The 24376-nt window shown below is 37.6% G+C and overlaps 1 protein-coding gene across 2 annotated transcripts in view; it reads left to right on the plus strand.

Moving 5' to 3' along the window:
• Positions 1–24376, plus strand: part of KLHL4 (kelch like family member 4) — a 76392-nt gene that overhangs the window by 48666 nt on the left and 3350 nt on the right. For both annotated transcript variants that reach the window (XM_067549756.1, XM_067549755.1), the window contains 8 exons: positions 228–364; positions 3920–4116; positions 8970–9182; positions 11536–11722; positions 16377–16601; positions 18442–18604; positions 21940–22152; positions 24046–24217. In XM_067549756.1, the coding sequence (XP_067405857.1) occupies positions 228–364; positions 3920–4116; positions 8970–9182; positions 11536–11722; positions 16377–16601; positions 18442–18604; positions 21940–22152; positions 24046–24217 (1507 nt within the window). The remainder of the gene's footprint in view (positions 1–227; positions 365–3919; positions 4117–8969; positions 9183–11535; positions 11723–16376; positions 16602–18441; positions 18605–21939; positions 22153–24045; positions 24218–24376) is intronic.

The following is a 24376-nucleotide window of genomic DNA, read 5'->3' on the forward strand; positions in this document are numbered from 1 at the left end:
TTTAGAGAGACAAGTGAAGCCAACAGCAAAACACACCCTCTGAAAGAAAATTAGATTACTTAATTACCCTTTTAACTTCACTGCTCACCACTGTAAGGATAAAGTCTTAGAAAGAATATATATTTCTACTACACACACAAATGAATTGTATAATAATGGACCCAATTTTTATTTCCAATTGAGATTATTAACTAATTTAGATTTCTCTAAAATGTTTCTATTTTAAGATTGGTTCTTAGTGCCGTGTCTGATTATTTTGCTGCAATGTTTACTAATGATGTGCGTGAAGCAAAACAAGAGGAGATCAAAATGGAAGGAGTGGACCCAGATGCACTGAAAGCTTTGGTGCACTATGCCTATACAGGTAATTTCTAACCCATTCTCTAATTCTGTCAAGAAAGGTGAACACTGTCCAGTGTGCTAACATTTTTCACCTCATCAATTTTATATTACTATTTAGATACATACACAATACAGGAAAATATATTTGTGAGGTGTACTGATTAACAAAATAAAAATAACCCACAACAACCCTAGCTCTTATTGTGAGGAAAAATAGGAATATTTCATAGTTACAGAGTAAACTGTGCTTTAGGCACTTTTACCCTGAGGGGCAGGGGGGGGCACTCAAATGACACAAAAATTCTGGCTTCATTCATCTCTCTGAAGGGTGGAACATCATGGTTCAACCCTTCTGGGACTGGATCTCTGGGTGGCAGCACTCCTGTTTCTCAGCCATATTAATACAACAGTGTTTGACACCTATAAGCCCTTTTCCTTTAGGGACCTGTGACCAGCACTTGATTAAAATGACTCAGATACAGCTTCTTCAAAAGCCAAGCAAAACATCATTCATTCATCCAAAGGTACAAAGCAAACAGAGACAAGGGTTAAAACAATAAAGGCATATATGCATACTTCTTCTTACCTATACCCAAATCTTTCCTTGCAAGCTTTGGTAAGTTATGTCCATTTCAGCTGGGAGAAGCAAACTGCCTTGCTGCATTCTTTCCCTTGTTCCATGGGTCTGCATCGGCATCTCCATCTGGGGCAGCTTCTGACAACTGACTCAACCCCTCTTCTTACCTATGCCAGCATCTTTAACGTTTCAGAATCCCCTTTGGTCCTAGGTTTGGCTTTGGGAAGAATAAACATTGCCAAACTCTGGAGCGAGGCAGATGGTATTCCCCTATTACTAACTACTCCATTGTTTCCTGAAGGGCTCCCATAGTATTTTCTCAGACTGTACCTTCACTTTGCTGTTGTTTTGTTTACTATTTCTCTCCTCCACACCCCCAAGCCTCCTTTGATTTACCTCTTTGCAATCAGGCAGGATAATATTAAACAGGTAAACTGGGGTGCCCCTGATATATATAAACAGACAACTCCCTCACACTCCACATCATACATGACAAATAGATCATTCTTTTATTGGACCAACTTCTGTTGGTGAAAAAGAGAAGCTTTCGAGTTACATAGAGCTTTTCTTCAGGTCTGGAAAAGGTACCCATACCTGAAGAAGAGCTCTGGATAGCTTGAAAATGTGTCTCTTTCACCATCAGAAGTTGGTTCAATAACAAATGTTATCTCACTCGCCTTCTCTCTCTAGTATCCTGGGACCAACAAGCTTTCTGATTTGGATGGCTGTAGAAATGGCCAGGTAGAACTTCAGCAACTTACCTCCTCCATGGAAGAGGAGGCAGGCTCATCCTTGGAGCAGAACCAATATAGCGAGGAAAATAAGATGTATTCCTTAAAGGCATGAACTAGCCATAAATTTGAAAAATTAACTACTGATGTTTACTTGAAAAAAATTTTGTCTAAGATATTTTCTCTTAGTAGCAAAGTATTCCAGTTTTTCTATTCTCTTCTTTCCTCTTATCATGCACTACACCCCGATGTTTACATTCATTATTAATTTGATTCTGAGACCTTAGTCAATAGCCTCTGAGACCTTAGTCAATAGCCAAAAAAGGCCAAACCAAAGAAGTGTGAATTGCCATTTTTCTGCTGCTCTGAAATCTGTGGAGAAAAAAAGTGTAGAACAGATTTCTGTTACTCTAGTGTGTAATCCAATTCAAAATATCCACAGCATTCAAAGTTATGCAATCACTGAAGAGCTGTAGATACTAGCTCTTTGGCAGTCTATTCCAGTCAAATGAATGGTCATTCTGCCATAGATGCCCAAGGAACTCTTTCTCCCATGCCTGAATCCTGAGAATGGGAAAAAACAATCTTCCAAAATGTAACAGCACACATTACCAGAACAACACCCTTGAAGAGTGTATGGTATGGAGATAAACTATCTCCCACTTAGCCACCATTCATTCCATTCTCCCTCTCTCTCATATGTGCGCTCTCTCATTGGTTGGCTTTGAATGAGACAACTTTTTACAAACATCAGCCTCCAGAATGGGACAGATGGAAAATGAAAAACTGTGGATCATACCTAATTGCTAGTTTGTTGAGTGGTTTCAACCTTTCCATGAATCATTTTACAGAGAGTAAAAAATGATTTCATGATAAATATAAGTAAAATTAAGAGACAGAAGAGACATTTAAAATGTTTTCCAAGTGCCCATTTCATTTACTGAGTTATTGCTAAAACAGTACTAAAAAAAAACAGAAGACTATAGTTTGATTCTCTTAGAACCTTTACAAATATCAGGTGTAAAGAGATCATTGCCAAAAGACAGAAGTGCAACCTACAACCCAGATTTTACACAAATATTTTACTTATCTATTGAAATAAACCTCACATCAAAATGACCCCTTCAGTACTATCTTGCATTAAACAGAATCTATCCAGCCCCTATATAACACAAAATTACCCATTTTCTGGGGTTTGGGTGAGTGGGTTACTCCAACAAGATAACATGAATCTCAGCCTAAACTGTCTCTCTGGATTAGCTGTTTCTAGATTTTCCCTATAGGTCCTCTTCCATCCCAACTCCTTGTTTCCTCTATACAGAGATACACTTTATATCCTGGTTGGCAACTGACCTAACCTCAGAATGATTCTGCAAAAATACTTCTGTATCTTAGCTCAGAATTGACATGGAGTGGTCTAGCAGAAGTAGATTGGGGGAGGGACCAACAATTAGATCCAGTTGCTCATAAATACATGCAGAATAGGTGTAGGATGACTGCTGGCTCAGTTGTCACCTAGGCTATGTTCAGACTGATAGCGGCAAAATCGCCACTGCCAGATCGATCTTTCTGGATCGATTGAGCGGTCAGTGAGACCTGCTCAATCGATCAGTAAGTCGACTGAGTAAGTCCACCCCCTCAAGTAGAGTAGCGCTGAGTCGACGGGACAGGCTCAGTGCAGTGAGAACAGCGCGCAAAAGGGAAGCTGAGCAGTCGATGTCAATTACTCAAACTACTCTGCGTAGTTTGCGTAACTCTCATCGACTGCCGCCGAATCGCACAGTAAATGTGAACCAGCCCCTAGGCTAGAACAGTTGCTATGGAGGGGCAGAGATTCAACCTTAAGACTTGCCCAGATTTTCCCAATGAGGAAATACTTAGGGGGAAAACATGCAACTAGATACGTAGGGTACATCTATGCTACAAGCTTTGGCTGTGATTCCCAGCTTGCACACACCTACTTGTGCTAGCTCTCATCTGAGCTAGCACATTAAAAGTACTAGTGTTTCCATGGTAACACAGGCAATGGCGGCACAGGTTAGCTGGCTCAAACACAAGTCCTCCTGAACCCCGTGGGTATGTATTTGGGGTGGCTAGTCCATGCTGCAACACTATTTTTAGTGTGCTAGCTCAGATGAGAAATAGCATGAGTATGTGCATGGGAGCTGGGAATCACACCCAATGCTAGAAGTGCAGGTATAGCCATGGGTAGAAGAGAAATGACTGGCAAACCAATTAATGCATAATTTTCTTGATCTAATCCACACAGGTATTTTAGAGTTAAAGGAAGACACTATAGAAAGTTTGCTGGCTGCAGCTTGTCTTCTTCAGCTGTCTCAAGTCATTGAAGTGTGTTGCAACTTTCTCATGAAGCAGCTCCATCCTTCAAACTGCTTAGGGATTCGATCCTTTGGAGATGCGCAGGGTTGCATGGAACTCTTGAGGGTGGCGCATATGTACACTATGGTAAGATTAATAATGCAACAGTTTTGAAATGACAGTATGCAGAGTAGGCATGAATTTTAGATTGGATTGATTATAAAATCAATGGGGTGATGGGAAGGCGGCCAGAGGTTAGTGCAACAGAACTAGCTGAGTGCTGAGGTTTATGGAAGCTGCAGTCTCTCAGAATGATGCAGGGCTGGGCTTTCCATTTGCACTCGTGAGATCCAGAGACATTGAGCCTTGCTAAGGCACCAAGGAGATCCCCCTAACAGGACTACCCTGCATAATGCCTAACATGAAATATGCACCACAATTCATCCTCGAAAGGAAAGTGTAATAGGTGTAATTACTGGGACAAAACTGGGAGTGGATTAAAAACTTTAGAAAGAAACATTTGATTTTGCTGTTTATATTTTTGACTTGTTATTCCTTAAAAAGATAGAAAAGTATGAACAACCATCTTTTTATATTTAAAGAAGATACAATACAGTACCCTTTGAAAAGTCAATAGGATTCTGGCCTACCTGATGTCAAGGAAGAACAACAGTTCATCTTTACTGATTTACAGTAGTGCAAAGAAAAGTCCAGCCCTGCTTTCTGGGTGTAAGCAAACAGGAAGAAAGGTGAAAGAGAATAGACAGGTGAGATTTACCAAAAAAAAATACAAAAAAGCAGCAATTATTACAGCAAAATAAATGTAAAAGGAAGCATTCTGAGGCAACAAATTGCAGTTTTATTCTCAAATTATAAGATATCAACAAATTTAGGAGCAGCATAGAGGCTTCACAATTTTCAAAAGCCATTCCAGAGATAGAATGCTTTTGCATGCTGAAGTAAGTTAATCTGGAGATGGTGGCAAATGAAGACAAACGCTGGGATAGATATTCAATGACAGGCTGCAACTTTATTAAACTTAACACAGTGGAGGGGCATTACCTTCCCTGCCAACTATACTCTCACATCAGGCATTTTAAGTGGTTCCAGTGCAGGGTTACAGAGCTTCTACAATAACTGTTCAGCCTTACCCTGGGACTCAGCTCGCTCTTCTGAATCCTACCACCCCACCCCTTTCCTTGCAAGCGGCAGAGAGGGTACTGAAGGGGAGATCTCAGCCCCCAAAGGCCACAAAATCTCCCCCTCACACAAGCACAAGGCCCTTCAGCAAAATGTCAGGCTTCTTTTTACTTCTGAGAACTGTTGCTTTTTTCCTTTTAGCCACATTGGAAACTGGCTACAAGTTGTGATGAACTAACAACCCTACCAAGTACTACCACTAATTACTAAATCCTATTCTTATTTAACTCCTCCGGGATGCTCTGAGGAAGGCAAAAAAAACCCCCACCAGGTCTAAGCCAATTTGGTCCTATAGGAAGGAAAAAATTCCTTCTTGACCCCAAAAAGGTCAGCCACTCAGCGTCTGCAATAACACAGCTCGGAAGCTACCAGTTCAAGGTGGAGAGGATGGCTTTGCTGAAATGGGGGAAAAGGAGGCTCCACGTGGCCTAGGCCAGGGTTTACATTAATGAAAGGGGATCAGTGAGGGACTATCATCCCCCCCGCCCCAGCTGGCCAATGAGTGGCTGGAGGCAAAGCAACGGGAAAGGCTACCTCTGCATTCCCCCCGTGTGTGTTCTCCTTCCTGTTTCTACTGGGCTTCCTCAATCACTATTGGCCTCATCTAGTTTTCCACCCATTAAGGTGTGTGGGTGCCATAAGGAGATTGTTTCCTTCCCATCATATTACAACACATCTCCGCCCCATTTTATTTACCAGCAATTCTGATTCCTTTTGTATTTTAAAGTTTTTAGATGGGTATGTAAAACAAAGGCAACTGTAGCTTAGTCAGACTACATACTACCTACAGTATTGCTATTTGCACTGCAGTCCTATGCACATGCATGCATCATACCCCACTACACTTCCAGTCAGTAACAGGAGCTGTCCTCCCTGCTCTTTTCCCATAGTTAGTATTGCCAACCCCAAGCATTCAAAAATCATGAGTCCATACATCCCCCTCCCTGCCAAAGTCAAGAGGTTGGCTTAAAAATAAGTTTATTAAAAATAAGAGCCCACATTTATTTGCTTCTGGTCTTTGAGCATTTAGAGTATGCTGTGGTTGAGCTTTGCTCAGCAATCTCAAAGGCTAGAAATGTAATTTACACACACACACACACACACACACGATTCTGGGCATAATGCTCACATGAATCCAGGAGTTTAGGCTTTCAAAAGAACATATAATATATCAAGATCATGGTAAAGTCATCACTGTGCCACTCTGCACAGATGTTACTCCCACTCTCCCTTCTCCCTGCTATCTAGCTGGAGCAAATCCCAGCCCCCAAAACTGGCTCCCATTCTTGCTTACAAAATGGAGCATGGCACTGACAAAATGGGGCAGAGAAGAACCCTGCAGCTGCAGAACTGGGTCTCATACTGCCCACTCACTAAGTGCTTAGGGGAAAGAAAGGAAACCTGCACCTTCAGGAAACAATTTAGGAATAAATTTAAAAGAAAATTTGTTTTAAAGTAGATTGAACCTGATCTTACAATAAAAAAAAAAAAAAAAAATTGGGGGGACATCAGGTAACACTGCCTACACCCTGAACTTCAGGGGAGGAGCGAAATAAAAGATTCTGATTTTGGCCCATCTCCAGTTAAAACATGTAAAAATAGCCAAATTAAGGGAGCAATTTATAAAGGCATATTGCAGAGAGTTTCCTTGCATTAGATGCTAACAGTAAATAGCCACAAAAAACAAACCTGAGAACTTCTGTTCAATTACTTTAATTATTGATGCAAAGTATTAACAGTTTCCTGCCTAGTATCTTTCTCATGCTGATGAAGCCTGTTCTGATAAACAGCTTGTACTATTTTTGTAAGTAAAAGTGGACTTGTCTTCCTGTTCCTATTCCCTGGTTGTCACAATCTTAGCACAGGATGTGTATTAAGGAGCAAAGTTAGCATCTCCTTTAAATCCCCAATGCTGTTATTTTTGTATCTATTGTAAATACATTAACTCTCTTTGCAAGTTTGATAGTAATAAAGTCTCTAACATTACTATAATAAAGTCTAACATATTACTGCCCACAAGCAATATGCATTATATTGTCAACTTGGAAAATGTATTCATCTCCTTGTTCCAGGTTGCATTATATTTTCCCAGTATGATATTTTATGTAATTGTAGATATAAATTAATATTTCAAGTATATCCACTGAATTCAAACATACATAGCAATGAACCTTTTTCCTTGGCTATGTTAGTACAACATAAAGCATATCTTTAATTTCTTTTCCTTAATACTGACTAATTAGATTTCCTTAAGTAGTATTTTTTGTGAAAATAAAAAATATTCGTTTGAATGAAAGTTTTTAGAACACCAAGATTAATTGGTCAAATCCTGCAATCCATGGTGAATTTTACCTGTGTAAGAACTACAGGCCTCGGTCCCCAAATATTTTAGATTTTAGTGGCAGAAATGTATAACCAGAACTGAATTTCCATTATCTAACAAAAGGTATTGGTAATTTCCTCCTTCTTTTGCATGTGCTTAACAATGAATACAGATTAGTGGATTACAGATAAAGTCTCAAATTAAATTGAGACAGAAAAGCTTGTTAATGAAAAGCATATATTGATTTCTTCAAAAATAAGGGATTTCAATAACTTGATTTAAACCATGCCATCTTAATTAAGAGCACAAGACTGAGTCAAGAATCCTGAATTGTAGTCCTGATTTTGTCACTAACTTTACTGTACACTTTTGAGCAAATCGCTTACAGACTTACTTTTTCAGAGGTACCATGATTCTCCTGCAGCTGAAACTCAGGCCATTAATCTCTGTAAAATGAGTGTAACTTGCAGAAGTTTTGTGAGGTTAACAGAGTTGTTTTACTTCTAATCTTGGATGAAAGATCCTATGATTAATAGTAAAACAATCTAACAATCCCACTGTAAATGAGTCAAAGGAGGACCACTGAGCCAGCCAGGTGCTAGTGTGCTAAGGCAGAAACAACATAGTTCTTTTCTTCTACTTATGAATGAAAATGCCAAGACAACTATGATGAGGCTTCAGGCCTCTCCTGCATTCAGCCCTCCATGCCACTGATGAGGTAGAGTCCAATGACTTAAGAGAGATGAGGGAGCTGCCTAAAAATAGTTTCCTCATAAAAGCTGGAGTAGACATGGAAAGAAATCCAGCGCACAGTCGCTGTGTGGGAGCTCTTTTGCTAACCATAAAGGGACTGACTGAGAAGATTCTAGAGGGAGCTGAGGCAGTAATAATTGGAATGGAATGCATGCTCAGATCAAACTGCCAGCATCTCACAGAACAAAGATTTCCAACCGACTCTGTTAGTACTGGTGTATTATTATTTATATATTACCGCAGTGTCCAGAAGCCCCGTTTGGATTGGGGGCTCATGGGATTGGGGGATCTGAAACAGTCCCTGGCCCCTAGAGTTAACATTCTATGTAGGAATAATCCTGTTCAGATAGTATCTTTAAAGAAAGCTAAAACTACAAAACTCACTTTGCTATCTCACCTAAGTTATAAGTCACTGTCTGGAATTCACAAATGTAAGGTTAGCACACAAACTCAGTACCGCCCTCTAGACCTTTCCTATCTGGTTCTGTGTTGCATTCTACATTTCCAATTATATACATTTCTTTTTAGGCATGGAAACCAATTTCTTGAAGAAATTAGTTTTGGCTGTACTTAAAAAGCCATGTTAGATTCAGTAATCTGTAGAACATTTGCCTAGATTCTATTTGGGAACAGGTATACAGTCTATGCAAATACAGTATTTGAGCACAGAATGCACTATCAGTGTGTCAATACCATGAGTTCATTGAAATCTCTTCCTTTCTAGGAACACTTCACCGAAGTAATAAAGAATCAGGAATTTCTTTTACTTCCTGCTAGTGAAATTGCAAAACTCCTGTCCAGTGATGACATCAACGTACCAGATGAAGAAGCCATATTCCAAGCTTTAATGATGTGGGTGAGACATGATTTACCAAACAGGCAACGAGAGCTAGGAATGCTCCTCTCTTACATTAGACTGCCACTACTCCCACCACAGGTATACGAATGTACATTATCTCTAAATCACTACCTGCTCAAAACCTTTTCCAACAGTAACGTACCAGAGTACAGTCCAGACCAACAGGGGCTGTGTCACCCCTGCCCTGCACCCGTGAGTGCAGTGCCTTGCTGAAGTAGCTCCCACGTGGGCCACTCAACAACTTCCTTCCAGCATGCAAGTCACATCTGGAGTGTCTGTGTGTAACTGCAGCCTGCCAGCCACACTTGGGTTACACTCTGGTTCTCAACATCCTCGGTTATTCTTCACGGTGACCCCCAACCACAGTCCATTCTCACTTTTCTCCCCCAACATGTGTGTCCTGTACTCCTCAGCCCTGTCCTGGACATCTCAAATATTTTAAATCTATTATTCCTCTAAGGGAATAATATGCCAGGTTATTATTTTTAAATAGTTATTCAGAGTCCTCAATTTAAGCACACTGGATTAGATAAAAGTAAAAACTACAAAGAGGTATCACTACTAACTAAAAAAAAAAGATAGATTTTAAGTGAATACAAGTAAGGTGGCATAGAGGTCAGAAATGATTACAAGAAAATAAAGAGAAGATATTTATTAATATGTAACTTAAACTACATTAAATTCAAGCAAATTTCTTACCACATGCTCCAGCAGATTACCAACCAACCTCTCAGGTCAGGACCCTTCCCAGAGAGTCCAGCACCTGATTCCTTTTTCTCTTCAAGTGCAGGGAATGTGATAGGCGGCGGGTGGGAGGAGAGGAGAGAGGGATCCCTTGGGGTCTTTGTCCCTCCTTTTTATAAATTTCAGTCCCCCTCTTGAAAAACATTTCCAGCTAGGAACTAGGAGACAAAGAGTCTACGTGGAAGGACATGTATCCTGATGGCTTTTTCTCATCTGGTTGAGGTTTCTTTGTTTCCCTCCCTGTTTGATGACTCTGTTTATTGCTTAAGTGCAGATTAAGACAAGCACACATTCCTTTGTCTAGGACTTATCTGTTTGCTGATTTCTGTTTGGGCAGGGCTGTGGGGTTTGGAACATATGTTATAAGATCATACAGGGAAATACACTGTTGCCACATATATTTTGCCAGGATGATACTGGCCAGCAAATGATGAGTTTTTAAACGACACCAAACAAGGCATACTTTGTACAAAGATTATTACAATAGTGTGTAGGGTGTGAATACAGGAGTGTATTCTGTCACACTCAGACACAGTATTTACAGTTTTGGGAAAGGAACATTTCTATACTATAGATTTGATGTTTTTGTACATGATCAAGAAAATATGACTATTGATTTGCAAAAATCCAATAAACATATTAAAAGGATATCGTAAGGCCAATGTACTTATTTGTGCTGAAAATGTTTTAATTTCCAGTCTAAACATATTTAACTGAAATATAGTAAATGATTTGTTGTATTTTCTCATCTAGTAACAGAAACTTGGACGTTCTACAAACAAACACACTAACATAACAAATTGCAAAATAATTCAGAGACATACGAATTTTTAAAAGACCAAAAAAATGTATTGTCCTTGAATTTTAGCGGTGTACCAGACAATGTAGAGACCAGCACTAACCATTTCATTCCATACATCATTACTTAAAATGGACACTTTATGAAAGGCAATCACAGAGACAGTTGTACAGTTCTGTAGTGAGCTGACATCTTATTACAGCTTTGTGATGTTTGTGGTATGAGATTGTCAATACATCCCAACATCAAAACATAATGCAATGTGTTGCAATGCATTATATGAAATGCACTGTCAAGATATCACTTAATAATTATTTTATGGCTCTCTCTGATTCTCTAATATTTTTTACTTTCTTCATTTCAACCACACTAGTTAGAATCAAGGGGCATTCCTCTTTCCTTCCTGGTTTCTTCAAAGGCATGAAGTGGACCCCTCTGTCTGAATGTCAGAATATGAAGTGCTGATCAAATGAGACTCCAAATACTGCATGTAGGCTCCTAAACAGCATAAGATTCTATAGTCACAGGCTGGGTATCAATATTGCACATATTTCATTTTAAAGACAGAGAATTTTAATTAGTTCCTGTTAGTAAAGTTGCCTTCCATATTACATTGGACCAGCTTCTAGTCAACCAAAGAGAGTTTTGCCATTGACTTCAATGGGAGCAAGATTTTGGCTGTTCATAAAAGTGTAAATAAAAACTTTTTAAAGATTTTATTTTCATATATTTACATTATTTTGCATAAAATAATTTATTTGATGATGGTCAACTTCAAATGAAAGATGGGCTCAAGATAGTTGGATCTGTGATTTTGCTTTAGATATTAAGTTGTATCCCATCTTTTACAATTTAAATGAGTATAGATCAATCTGTTTCATTTCTCAGTTACTAGCAGATCTTGAAAATAGCCCAATGTTCACCCATGACCTTGAGTGTCAGAAACTTCTTATGGAAGCCATGAAGTATCATCTCCTACCGGAAAGAAGGTCCATGATGCAGAGTCCTCGGACTAAACCTAGGAAGTCTACAGTGGGTGCACTTTATGCTGTGGGAGGCATGGATGCTACTAAAGGCAAGTTTGGAAGTTATTTTAGGAACACCCAGATGATAACTGACATCAGAAAAGGTATAGGATTATTCTAAAGTTTCTAATAGAAACACAGCATTTAGGGATGAAAGAACAAAAGATCCACCCACTCTGTGCTCTGCCTTCCAGCAGAAAGACCCACAGCTGTAAGTGATAGATTAATCTCTCAAAGTTTAGACTTCAGGTTCAATTCAGAGGAGCACCCAGAAATTTAGAGGTTTATAGCAGAATTTTTCTGCAAAAACCATGAGAAGAAAATTACACTATTTCTTGCATATGGCCAGTTTGGAAATACTGTGAAAATCTTTTTTATATTATTTTGGAACTTCAGGCTCCAGTTTCAACCAAATCCTCAAAGGTTAGAGGGAGAAAAATAGAAAAGAAAAACAAACCCTCCATAATTACTGGACTATTTAAAAATATTGTTTATTGCATCTTTGGTTCTAAAAATTGCATGCCTTCTAAACAAAGCTAATTCATCTTTAATATAAGAGAACTTTTAGCTAGATTCATTTGTTTTTCCTCTCTTGCAACAATGTAACATTTTTTTAGTAATGCACAGAAAATTCTTAGAGCTTGTAGTTGAAGGCTAATTGTTACAGCTGTGTTCTGGGTATTTAGACTAATTGTCTGGCCTTGGCAGAAGAAAAACAGGAGAGAATGGATGTCGTTTAATTAGGGCAAAACTTCATTCACTTAAAATATCTGGGAATACCCATCAGTAAGTTGTACAGTGAAGGTCATCATCATTTGCTTAATCATTTCTACATAATCCCCAGCAAAGTTCTAGCCATCCTGTTGTTGGGACCCCACTGCCTTCCCCTTGTAAAAGGGTTAAGGGATAGAAGAGGAAGGAGGTTGGCTCCCTGGTGTAACAGATGTAGGTGCCCTGAATTTCCCTTCCTCAGCTCCCATAAGGAATGGTTTCCTTTGCATTCTTGTCCAATCCATTTTATCCAATAACAGTATCCTTTTCATAACAAGAACCTGCACTGGACAAATGCAACAAGTTTTACTTACTTAAGTTGCAACATTATAATCTTATCCCCCTGCCCCACTCTACTGGGTCCCAAACCTGCTGTGGGGAAGGTAAGAAACCCTATCCTGTCTTGGCCAATCTGGCAGTGAGGGAAAAATTATTTCACAGCTCCCAAGGAAGACTGGCAACTAGTCACAGTAGATCATGAAGGAACCCTATACTTCTTTTAGATTCTGAGGGTTAAAAAGCGGGGGGGAAGGGGAGGCGGTGCTGCTGCCAACCCTGATCCAAGTGACGTAGAGTTTTCTCTGGAACTACATGAAATATAAATAGCACCCTCATCTTCCACTTTCCCTGACCTGATCTAGGCATTTCCTGCTCCTTCTTGCTCTGTACAGGTAAGCTTTCCCCCTTCCTCTCCCTCTGCTGCCAGTTGCAGAAGGTGCATATTTCCCTTCAAGGTGAAACAAACCCTTGTCTTCCAACCAGCTGGAGAAAGACCCAAAGGATAATGTTGTGTTGAGCACACGCTCAGATGTGAAGTCACATTCAGACATAACGATATATACACGAACAAAATCAACAAAATGTCACTTAGCAGTTTCTTTTCACAGTTCGCATCCTATTCTGTAATTATTTACTAAGAATTGTCATTCAGTAGTATTCTGTGACTAAGCCTTTTCAAACTACTAAAAAAAAAAAAAAAGGCCTGAAGTAAAAGTTCATATGGATTACAATACTTTTATGTATGTCACTTTAAAAATGGAATAGTTCATACATTAGGAAACATGCTAATTAACATTCTTCAGGACCCTCATACCTACAGTGCATGAGCCTGGAAATGCAATTATTCCAAAATGCCATAGGGTTACGTCACAGAGCTCCTGCTATTCAGAAAATAAGAAGCAAGATAGGATGTTATAATGAGTTTCAAGTCTAGTGATTTGCTACTTTATTACATTTTGCTATATGTAATGAATGCTAATAGCATTTCAAGACAGTTGCCCATTCCACTTTTAGATTTAAAAAGTATTAAATATACTGAGCTCCTTTAAAAGTTATAGTTCACTCCTAAACATTAAATATGCATGACAGCTAGTGTTAGGAAGAGCAAACAAAATGTTTAGCATAATTGATTTGTGTTTCCTGAAGAGTCTGAAATAATTGCAACTATGCAATCTTAAATGTGAAATATACATGATGGCACCTGTCACTAGATGAAGGAAAGAAACTGAGGCTCTTTCCTGAAGTCAGTTTCTTCAAACAACATTAAATTGTAATGGCTGGAGTGAGTATCTGTGTTTTGGTAAACAACATGAAGCATTAATGAACTGTATAAATCATTTGCTACCAAGAAATGGAAGTTTAAAGATAAACTAATGGTTTTTTCCTCATCAAAAGAAAAAAAATTCCAATTTGTTTTCCATACAAGAACTATAAAAAGAAACTACTTTTTAATGAACATGTGTACTTCCCATCAGTGACTCTTTTCACTTATTATCTTGGAAAAAGTCCATTTGTTTGAACTTTTGCCATTTGATGGGTTAGGAAGTCAGTATTTCCTCACTTCCCCACTTTCCCATGACAGCTGTGACTCACATCTGCACTGAACTTGAATTGGATTTGTAAAATAAAAGCAACACCTAGTTAACTACTGTACACAACAACATGGGAAGGGGAGTAAATTACCACTTCTGCCAATAATAAACTTCTGTGATAAAAGGAGAACAACAAAATATGAGGGTACTAGGTAGAGATTTAATGTTTATCAGAGGATGTTTTGAAACAGCTCAAAAAAAGATCAAAACTAGGCTCTTTGGCTGAAATGTTCAGCGTTGCATAGGTGCCCAAATCCCATTGAATTTGAATGGGTTCTGCGTGCCTAACACCTTTAGGCTTCTGCAAAATTATATGGTGGTATGCACAGTATGCACGGATGCACTGTACACAGTTAATGTAATTTCACCTAGTTTTAAAACTGGTGTGTGGAATGTTTCTTTAAATCTTTTAAAATAATCAGACTTTGGGAAAACTCACCCATAAGAAGAGTAGAGAAAATAGGGAGCGGTCAAAAGAAAGAGCAAATAGGTGAACAAAATGGAGAGATTAATGAAGAGATAATGAAAGTGATTTACAAATTCAGAATAAAAGGACCGAAGAGGAAAGACGAAGAATGTTTAAAACCAGGAAAAGGGACAAGATCAGAATGGAAAGTGGGGGAGGGGAAGTCAAAATATAAAAAGACGACAAGTCAATTAAAAATATTATTTTAAAATTCTTGGTCTCTTTAGTTCCATTGCCCCATGATTCTTTCCCTGGTGTTAGAGTAATAGGGATTAGGCAGATTAGTTTTAATAGATACTGGACTTTGAAAAGCATGCAGATCAGAACAGTCATCAGAAGGAGATAAAAAGATAACATTAGATATTGTTTTGGTTATTTCAATAATTTACCGAGTGTGGTGAAGGAGTCACTCTAGACTGGATTTGTTAGAGTACTATGCAGCAAATACTAAACCTCCTTTCTGTTTCTTCCTGCTGTTGTGTTGGTGCCATAAACCATACTTTAATTACTAATTGCAGGTTTTGTGGTACTCACCTTGACTGTTATGAAAATTAGCAGATTTTATTCAGATTAGGAGACAGGCAACACATCAGTTCTGCTTTTTTCATCTGGTTGCCTTCAGGACCGCATGAATGAAACCACCCAATCATGCTAAAAGGTGTCTTTGGACTCTTATAGGTGTGATTAACCATAGCCTCCTGCCTACCTTATTTATTGGGCAGTGGCCTCCCTGCTGTGTTAAATCAGCACTTATGGAAGCAGCAGTAGGGACTGAGTGACTGACAGGAGCCATTGCTTTGAACAGTGTCAATTTTGAGTGGCAAGGAGTCAGGGTCCTAATAATAGAGTAGAAAGGAACCTTTTACTGTAAGCATTATGAGAAAACACCAATATAAAAAGAAAGTGAAAAATACAGCTCAGGTATTATTGCAGATATGGGATTATTTCAAGGCCATGATATGGTTGGACATTGTAGTAGCCAGCAGTGTGCATGAACACAATTTTACCTTGTCTGTTTTTAATAAAGTAAAAAGTAAAGCATCATAAACATTGTTTTGGATGCACACACAGGACTCATACAATCAAATATTTTAAAGGGCAGATCTTTAACCATGGCATTTGCAATTTTTCTTATGGTTTGACAATTTAAGTACAAAATATTGCTAGGCACCACAGTGCCCTGATATATCATACTCATAAGGAAATGAAGTGAAGAGAACCACACATTAACTAAATAATTCATGAATTTAACAACGTAGCAAATTTTACTATAGCCAATCATTTGTTTACATCAAATCCTGCATTCTCTAATGCTTTATTTTCTCTTATATTCCTGATGATGTTATACCAATGCATATAATGCAGCTGTCTTAGTAGGTACATGATTTTCAACCTAAGAACTAGATCTCAACAAGAGTCAGTGCACAGCATTTTCTAAGTCTTCAAATTTAGTAATGTTACCTAGGGTAGGGGAAGGGGCTTTAGAGGGGGTGGAGAGTGTGTTGGCACAGAAACTACTGAATGTTAAACACTAAGGACCACCTAATGTAGTTTAAGTTTTGATCATTATAGTTTTGATCATTATACTCTTAACAGGTACCACTACAATTGAGAAATATGACCTTAGGACAAACAGTTGGATACAAATTGGTACCATGAATGGTAGACGATTGCAGTTTGGAGTAGCAGTAATTGACAACAAGCTCTACATTGTGGGAGGAAGAGATGGTCTGAAAACCTCTAATACAGTTGAATGTTTCAATCCAACTACCAAAGTTTGGACTATAATGCCTCCTATGTCAACTCACAGACATGGCTTAGGTAAGCATTAGTGTTACTGTACAATATATATTGCACTACATTTACAGATTACTAATACTGGTTTTAAGGATGATAAATGTAAATGCTAACTGTTATATTCACACAATATAAAACAATGTTTATACAGGATATTTTTCAAAGTCAGCTACTTTCCCACTGCTATAAAATCCTTCCTCTTTTGTTATTATGCTAACAAACTTGCACTGGCCTTCCAGTGTTAACTTTACCCTGAAAATTTGCAAAAATACATACAAAGGTAAAAGTAACAAATTAGTAGGAAATTCTAAAATCTCATTGACTATCTATTCTAAGGGATCTTTTTGCAATATATGATGGACCTAATTTTCAGAAAAAAAAGTTCAACCCTTGCAGATGTCATTGACTCCAATTAGCACTGGGAGTACTCAGCACCTCTGAAAATAAGAACCTCTAACACTTGTAAATATAGTTAATAAAATACATGTGCAAAGACTAATATTTTTACAAACATCTACCTCCTATCATCAACATACTTCACAATCCCCAATGAATTTGTTCTTTCAATTCTATTCAGAAAAATATTCTTCTATTTTATCAATCATCCCATTGTGTGAAAGTTTATACAACGTGTCTTGGAACTACAGCCCTCTATAAATCTTTAATAAACATTTAATCACATATGTGAAATCAACAGTAAAAATACAACTGTGTATTCTTAGTACAGAACAATAAAAACAGGGACAAATTTAAGTCTGGGCAGGCACTATAAGCAGGGTTTAAAAAGTTGAAAATCCTTCTGTAGGACAATTTGTAGCATGTGAATTGAGGGGGGACTCAATTCTAGAAACAAATATTTCATGAAAAACGTTGAGCTGTTCACAAAGATAGGCATTGCCAGTAAAAACAATAAGAATAATAAGTTTTAAAAATAATCAAAAGACTGACCAGATTAGATTCATAACCATTCAAACATCCCAGGTTTCATGGCATGCATTACCTGTGATATCACAGCTTAGTGCTCTTTTAAGTCTGTCAACTTTTTGCTTTGATGAGCTACGTGTTGTGTAATAGGTGAAATCCTGGTCACAATTAAATCTGAATTTTATTATTGACTTCAATGGGGCAGGATTCATCCAAGATCTAGGCTACACTATTAAAACATGAATGTTTAAAGTTAGGTTCCTAAATCTATCAGCTGGATCTTCATAGCTATCTTGCACCTATAGCTGCTATTAGCTTCAGTGAGATTTTGTGAAGAGTTAGTGCCTTTGAAAATCAGGCCATTTATATTTAGGTCTGTAAATATGGATTTAGAAGATTAACTTTAGGCATCCAGAGTCAAACAAAACAAACAAAAATGAAACATAATATAAAGCACATTAAACAATCTGACGGGCCATCCATCCCTAAAAGAAAGTGAGATAATTCAAAGGCTCCATGACAGTTGAATAAACTTGTTCTGTATCTAAATGCATAGCATCAATATGAGCTAATGTGCAACTTCTAAACATATTAATAAATACTACTACTACTAAGCTGAAGGGTTCAGTACAAATGGAAATGGCCAAACCCTGGAGAGGGGAATTTCAGTGTTAAAACTGCTTTCCTGCTGACCTTTGAATAAAAATTTGTGTTCTCCAAGCAGAAATACTATTTGCATTAAGTGTATGTGATTTTCATTCTGCTCAGTGTCATGCAGCTTTTATATAGATTTATATGAGCTGAGGTTATTTTTCTGTAAAGATGTTTTTTAGAGGAATGAAAAGCCATAACTAAAGCAGGCAATGAATAAATATTAGATATTGAAATGTCCTGATATCAGACCCATCTAATTCCGTCCCTTATTCTATTTTTGTCAAAGGAGTAGCAATGCTTGAAGGACCAATGTATGCTGTTGGCGGTCATGATGGATGGAGTTATCTTAATACAGTAGAAAGATGGGACCCCCAGGCACGGCAATGGAATTATGTTGCTAGCATGTCAACTCCTCGAAGCACAGTCGGGGTTGCGGCATTAAATAGCAAGTATGTAAACAGACAAGCTGAAGGAGTGGGGGTGGGATTGTTTACTTACTTTTGCTCAGCTATATATTTGTCACAATTTACTTCCAATGTTTAATAACTTTTTATCTCAAGAGACCTTATAAGATTGTATAATAGCAGAAAGACATATCATCCCAGACCACTCTCCATCCCTCAAAAAAAAAACCCACAACAACTTATTGTGGTAAATATCCTTTCAAATTTTCCACTCATAAGTAAATTGTATCTTTATGGTATTTTAGCTATTCATAGTTATGCTAATTTGAAATGATACTGCAGTCACTTCGGAATTTTAGATTTTGGTCTTTTGAGCTATTAGTTTTTTAAAGAAACATTTTCAGTTTACTTCTACCCTTTAAAATTGGCAATAGAGTGCTGGTACAATGTCTAGTAGGAGTCACAAGCTAAAAGTAATACTTGCCCACAAACAAGGTAAATAACTACTGTAAACCTATACCCCACTACCCCCTTCCCTAGCAAGTCCAAAACCAAGGCTAAAAAAAGAAACAAAGGGGAAAAATACTGAATAAAGAGAGAGGGAAGGAAAAGTTTTAATCATCAGGTTTGAAATAATTTATCTCCCCAAAACCACAGATTTTAATCCTGTCAGAGTTTATTTAGCCTTTCCCTCCATCAGACCTAGACAAATTGAGTTCCATGCAGCTTATTGTGCATGGGTCTTTCAGATGTGAACTTAAAATAGATTATCTGTATCTGCTCCAGCGACACGACAGATCCCCAGGGACTTCACAAAACTAGACATTTTATCCATGTATCTTGTGCTAAAAATTACCCCTCTTCTCAGTATTGTGCAGTTTGCTTCACTTTATTTTCTTCTACTTTCCAATTTAAAAGGGGGCTGCAGGATTTCAGTGGTTGGTGGAGCAATTCCTAAATTGATATAGGATAGGGTCAATTTTACCTTCCATTCCCCACACCCCAGATAGGAAGGAAACTGTAAAACCAGGGGAAATGGCCCATTTTGGAGAGAGGGGTTTGATTCTGTAGATTCCTCAAGGTATGATATTTTGTGGGGCATGGATGAAAAGATCCCCTGGCCCATACACCTACCCGTCCCATGCTGCCTAATCCATTTATATAGCTTTCAAATTCAAGTGAATTATAACCCAATATATGCAAAGGCAGAATGAAGCTGGCAAATGACCTTAACCTTGCAGGTATGAATTTTCTACACGTAAAATTCAGGATATTGCATTTAGACAATAGAAGAGCTTAATGCATATGTTTACTCAGAACATTTAGAGAAGCAGAACTAGCTATTCAAGTCCATTTTCTCACAGAGGAAATATCTTGCAGACATCCTCAGTGTACATTTTACCAGAAACTCTTCTTAGTGTCTTCTACAATGATATGCAGGAAATTCCTTTGTTGAAGAGGAAATCCAGCCTCATGCTGGCTCAGCCCTGAAGCACTCCTGAAACAGGCTGCCTGTCTCCAACCTGACCTAAATTATGTCTGTTAGTTTTGTGAGGTAATCTACTGTACAACAGGGAATATGCTGAGATCAAGTGTAACTCATTTAGCTCCCATTACTGCACTCCAATTTAGTGAAAGGCTTCCACTTAGCCTTTTAAAGACTTGCTCCTTTGTATACACAGGATCTATTTTTTTTAAAGCAGTGGTAATGAAATTAGAATATTTGATCATCAATTATTAATCACATCAGAAAATATTTTAATTGAATTTCAATACAAACAATGTGTTTTGTCCAAGGAAACACCTACAAAAAGGCTAGTTTTTAGTGGTATTAGGTCTTTCCCTCAGAGAAAGGGAGAGGTACATTTTACATTGATTTTTAAAACATGCCCAACGCATTGCAGCTGGGTACATATTCTTACATTAAGAATAAAATATCCTATTCAGATATATATCTCCTCAGCCAAAACAACTGTGCAAGTTGGTAAGCTTTATCCATTGCCCAGAATTAAAAAACTCAAGCTTTGTAGGGGCCAACCAACAAAGAGTGTCGGCGTCAAAGAACCTGCCACCGCCATACAAACATTAAAATCTAGGTGCCAAGAGTAAGAAGTTTGGTTTCAATAAACATTTGCTGAACAGTTCTAGTGAGAATGTATCAGCTGATTTCACCTGTCATGATGGTGTTCATGGAGATCGATGATGCATAGGATAAATATCATGCAAAGTTTGAAAGTTCAATGTGAAAACTTGAACTACATCTGAAAGTAAATAGGAATCTCATGCAGTCTTTAGAGCACACATTCAATTTTCCCTGCCTCTGGTACCATTAAGTAAATACACTGTTGCCTTCTGCACCAGATACAATGTCTGAGTAATTTGCAAGTAGCTACTATCAGTCTAATCTGGAAGTGAAAGAAGCATGGATAACTGATAAGGTTCGCATCTAAAATAAATTCTCACACTAATCACATCAAGCCACTGCAGCTGCCTGGAACAACCTCCAAGAAGCAGTTGGAGATCCAGAATGGCTCCAGGATTTATAAAAGTTATTGACAAAAGGCTGAAAAAAACACCCTCCATCATGCGGCAAGCACCAATCACACCATATTCTCTGTTTCTCTTAACCAGTCAGCATTACTTGTGTCTTATCTGGGTTGAACTCGAGTCAGGTCACTTTAATCCAGGCCCTAATGTTAGCCAGGCATGAGAAAAACAAAGACAATACTGTTGAAAGGAAAATGTCATCTTAATAGTGGGAAAACAGTGCAAACTACATCACTATTTCCTCCAGTAGCTTCACATACATGTTCAATAGAAGGGATGATCTAACAGGTCTCTGCTGATATCTACCTTGAGGACTTTCAGATACAGTGAATGATGTGTGAAATAATTTAATTGATATATGACTCAGTTCATTAAAGTTTTTAATTATTAATGGAATAACCATGGCATTGTTAAACAATGTTAACAAGTCAGCTATCCAAAAATAAACATTTGTAGCATCTGTAGGAAATCAGTATTATTTTTAAGACTACCTGTTTCCTGTTTTGTCTCTTCAGTTTATGTTTAATGAATAGCTCATATGTGGAAAAAGCTCTTTAATCTTATTTTTCTTTTCTGTACTACTTAAAATATTTAATATTGAGGCATGCAAAAATATGGTAGCATTCTTTTCCATTGAGCCTAGTGTCATATTCTCCAAAAAGCATTATGGAAAAAGAACCCTATTACATAGTTAGATTCCACATTCCAGTCTGTAAGATTATTTTGAAGCATTTTGAAGTGAAGCTAAGCAACTAAAATCTCTGTTAAAATGAATGAGTGAAGACAAAATGTACGTTTACAGCACTGGTTTATCCTTATGTGAATTGTTATAGATTATATGCTGTTGGTGGGCGGGACGGCAGCTCCTGCTTAAAATCCATGGAGTGTTTTGATCCTCATACTAACAAATGGAGTATGTGTGCTGCAATGTCTAAGAGGCGAGGCGGTGTTGGTGTTGCAACCTACAATGGATTTTTATATGCAGTGGGAGGTCATGACGCACCTGCTTCCAACCACTGTTCTAGACTTTCTGATTGTGTGGAAAGGTAAGGATCTATTTTTTTTTTTTAATCCTTGGAAACAATTTACTTAGTGTAACAAAGGAAATCTCTTAGCTTGAGACATTAGATTTGCAAAACATATTACAAAAGTAAAATTAAAAAAAATGTCAAGGGTCTGATTTACCTAGCAGAAGTAAGGAAATTTATATCCAGGGTAGGTGCTCTATCCTGCGTTCACGTTATTAGGTCTAGGTGTTGCTTTATAAAATCAATGGCTACATGCTTTTTCCTGTCTTACATATTTAGCTGTATAATGAAACAGTCAGAGTTATTTTAATCTTACATTTATTTAGTAAGCAGAGCCAAAAGCGATAGCTGAATTTAAATAACTTTTTTGAAGGCTAGGGTTCATACAAAACACAAATGAACTATACTTGCAAGTTTGGGTTTATGTAACCAACAGGAGCAGAATCCTGCAAAGTTTTCTCAGCCCTATTTGTGTGTTACTTCTAGAAAGTAAATTGAATGAAGTATATTTTCACCAAACCCCTAGTTTGCTTGTATAACATCATGGCTAATGGAGGACTTGTTCATCCCTTTACAAAGCTGTTTTAGAAGCACATTATCTAAGCTTGATCGCATGTGGAATAGTCCCTCCCTAAATTACTGTTCTTCAAAAGTGAGCTTCATCCCTATTCAGATGCCCAACTCAAGGCCTATATGCTCCTTTGAGTCCCACTTAAACTCTCAAAGCTTTTACTCTTATTTCTGAACAGAGAGCCATGAGCTAATTATGAACAGCACCAAGATAAAACAAGATAGTTGCTGGATTTGTATGCATTTATTCACGGAAATTTAAAGTTCCAAATTTACCCTTTTATGGAAAGATTTTTAAATGATCCTTATTTTAAGCGTATTTCTCTATGAGATACTACCAACAGATTCACACAGTCTCAGAAAAATGAGGACACTGGACACCTCTTTTTAAGAACAATAGTATTCTTTTGTTATATGTTACTCCCCCACCATCTCAGGATGCAATATGAACTAGGGTAAGAGTATGCTCACACTCTGGGGAAAGACGGTGACATGCTGATTAAACAGTGACTCATCTGGGCATTTAATTAACAATATGTATAGAGAGAGGTGTTGTGAGTTTCATGCAGTGTGATGCTTTGAGAAAGACAAGGGAAACACACTGGTGAACATGCAAAACAGCAGAGGGGACAGACAGAATGGTCAAATTCTGCTTTCTGTTATAGTTGTATAAATCTGGAATAACTATTAACTCCAGGGGAATTGAGATTTATGTCAGTGTATCCTGAAGAGATTATATAGCCAGTAGCAAAGTGAAAACTCATGTTAAATTTACTGTGTCTATTTTGAGTTGCAGACTTTTATCAAAGTAAATATTTTAATCAAAATGAGTATTATCTACATGTGAAATGTTTCACTTTTTGCAATGAAGTTTACTTTAAATGCTAACTATGAAGTTTACTTTAAATGCTAACTCTGGTTTGAAATAGTGGATGCATGTTTTACGAGCAAAGGGGAAGAAGAATACATTGAAATCTGCAGCAATTTATCTGATTAAGCTACTGTCACAATATTAGTGCTGAACCCTTCATTCATATTACATGGCATGAAATAATTGTATCTAACCTCATAGGACAATAGACAGAATGTGACTATATCCTGTAAAATGAGAATAGATTTTTTGTATGTGTGCTTGAAGAGCCCTCTAGTGGCTATATAAAAATATTAAAACCATTTTACTTCTCTCTCTCTCTGCTGGTAATGGTAATTGTCCATGGATTGGTTCATTTTTCTTCGTACTGTAGTTCATCTAATTGGAGTTGTTTAGAATTTAAAAATGCAATGATTGTTACTTTACCTGTGACCAATTATTTTTCTAATCACTGTCATAAAATATCCTAGATATGATCCTAAAACAGACACCTGGACAACAGTGGCACCTCTAAGTGTACCACGCGATGCTGTTGGGGTCTGTCCTCTGGGGGACAGGTTATATGCAATAGGAGGCTATGATGGACACACTTACCTGGACACTGTGGAGTCATATGATGCACAAAATAATGAATGGACAGAGGTAACATCATAGAAATAAATTTAAAATTTGACACTACATTAATTATTGCAGGGAGAATAGAAGTGATTACATTAAAAAAAAATCTAAATAGTAACTGTGTACTGTACTTTGGAACATACACAAAGTATTATTCTGATTTTGTACATATAAAATATTGGT

The sequence above is a fragment of the Emydura macquarii genome, unplaced genomic scaffold, assembly GCF_026122565.2.
Source record: "Emydura macquarii macquarii isolate MOO-44397 ecotype Brisbane River unplaced genomic scaffold, CSIRO-AGI_Emac_v2 contig_1253, whole genome shotgun sequence".
NCBI classification, from domain to species: Eukaryota; Metazoa; Chordata; order Testudines; family Chelidae; genus Emydura; species Emydura macquarii.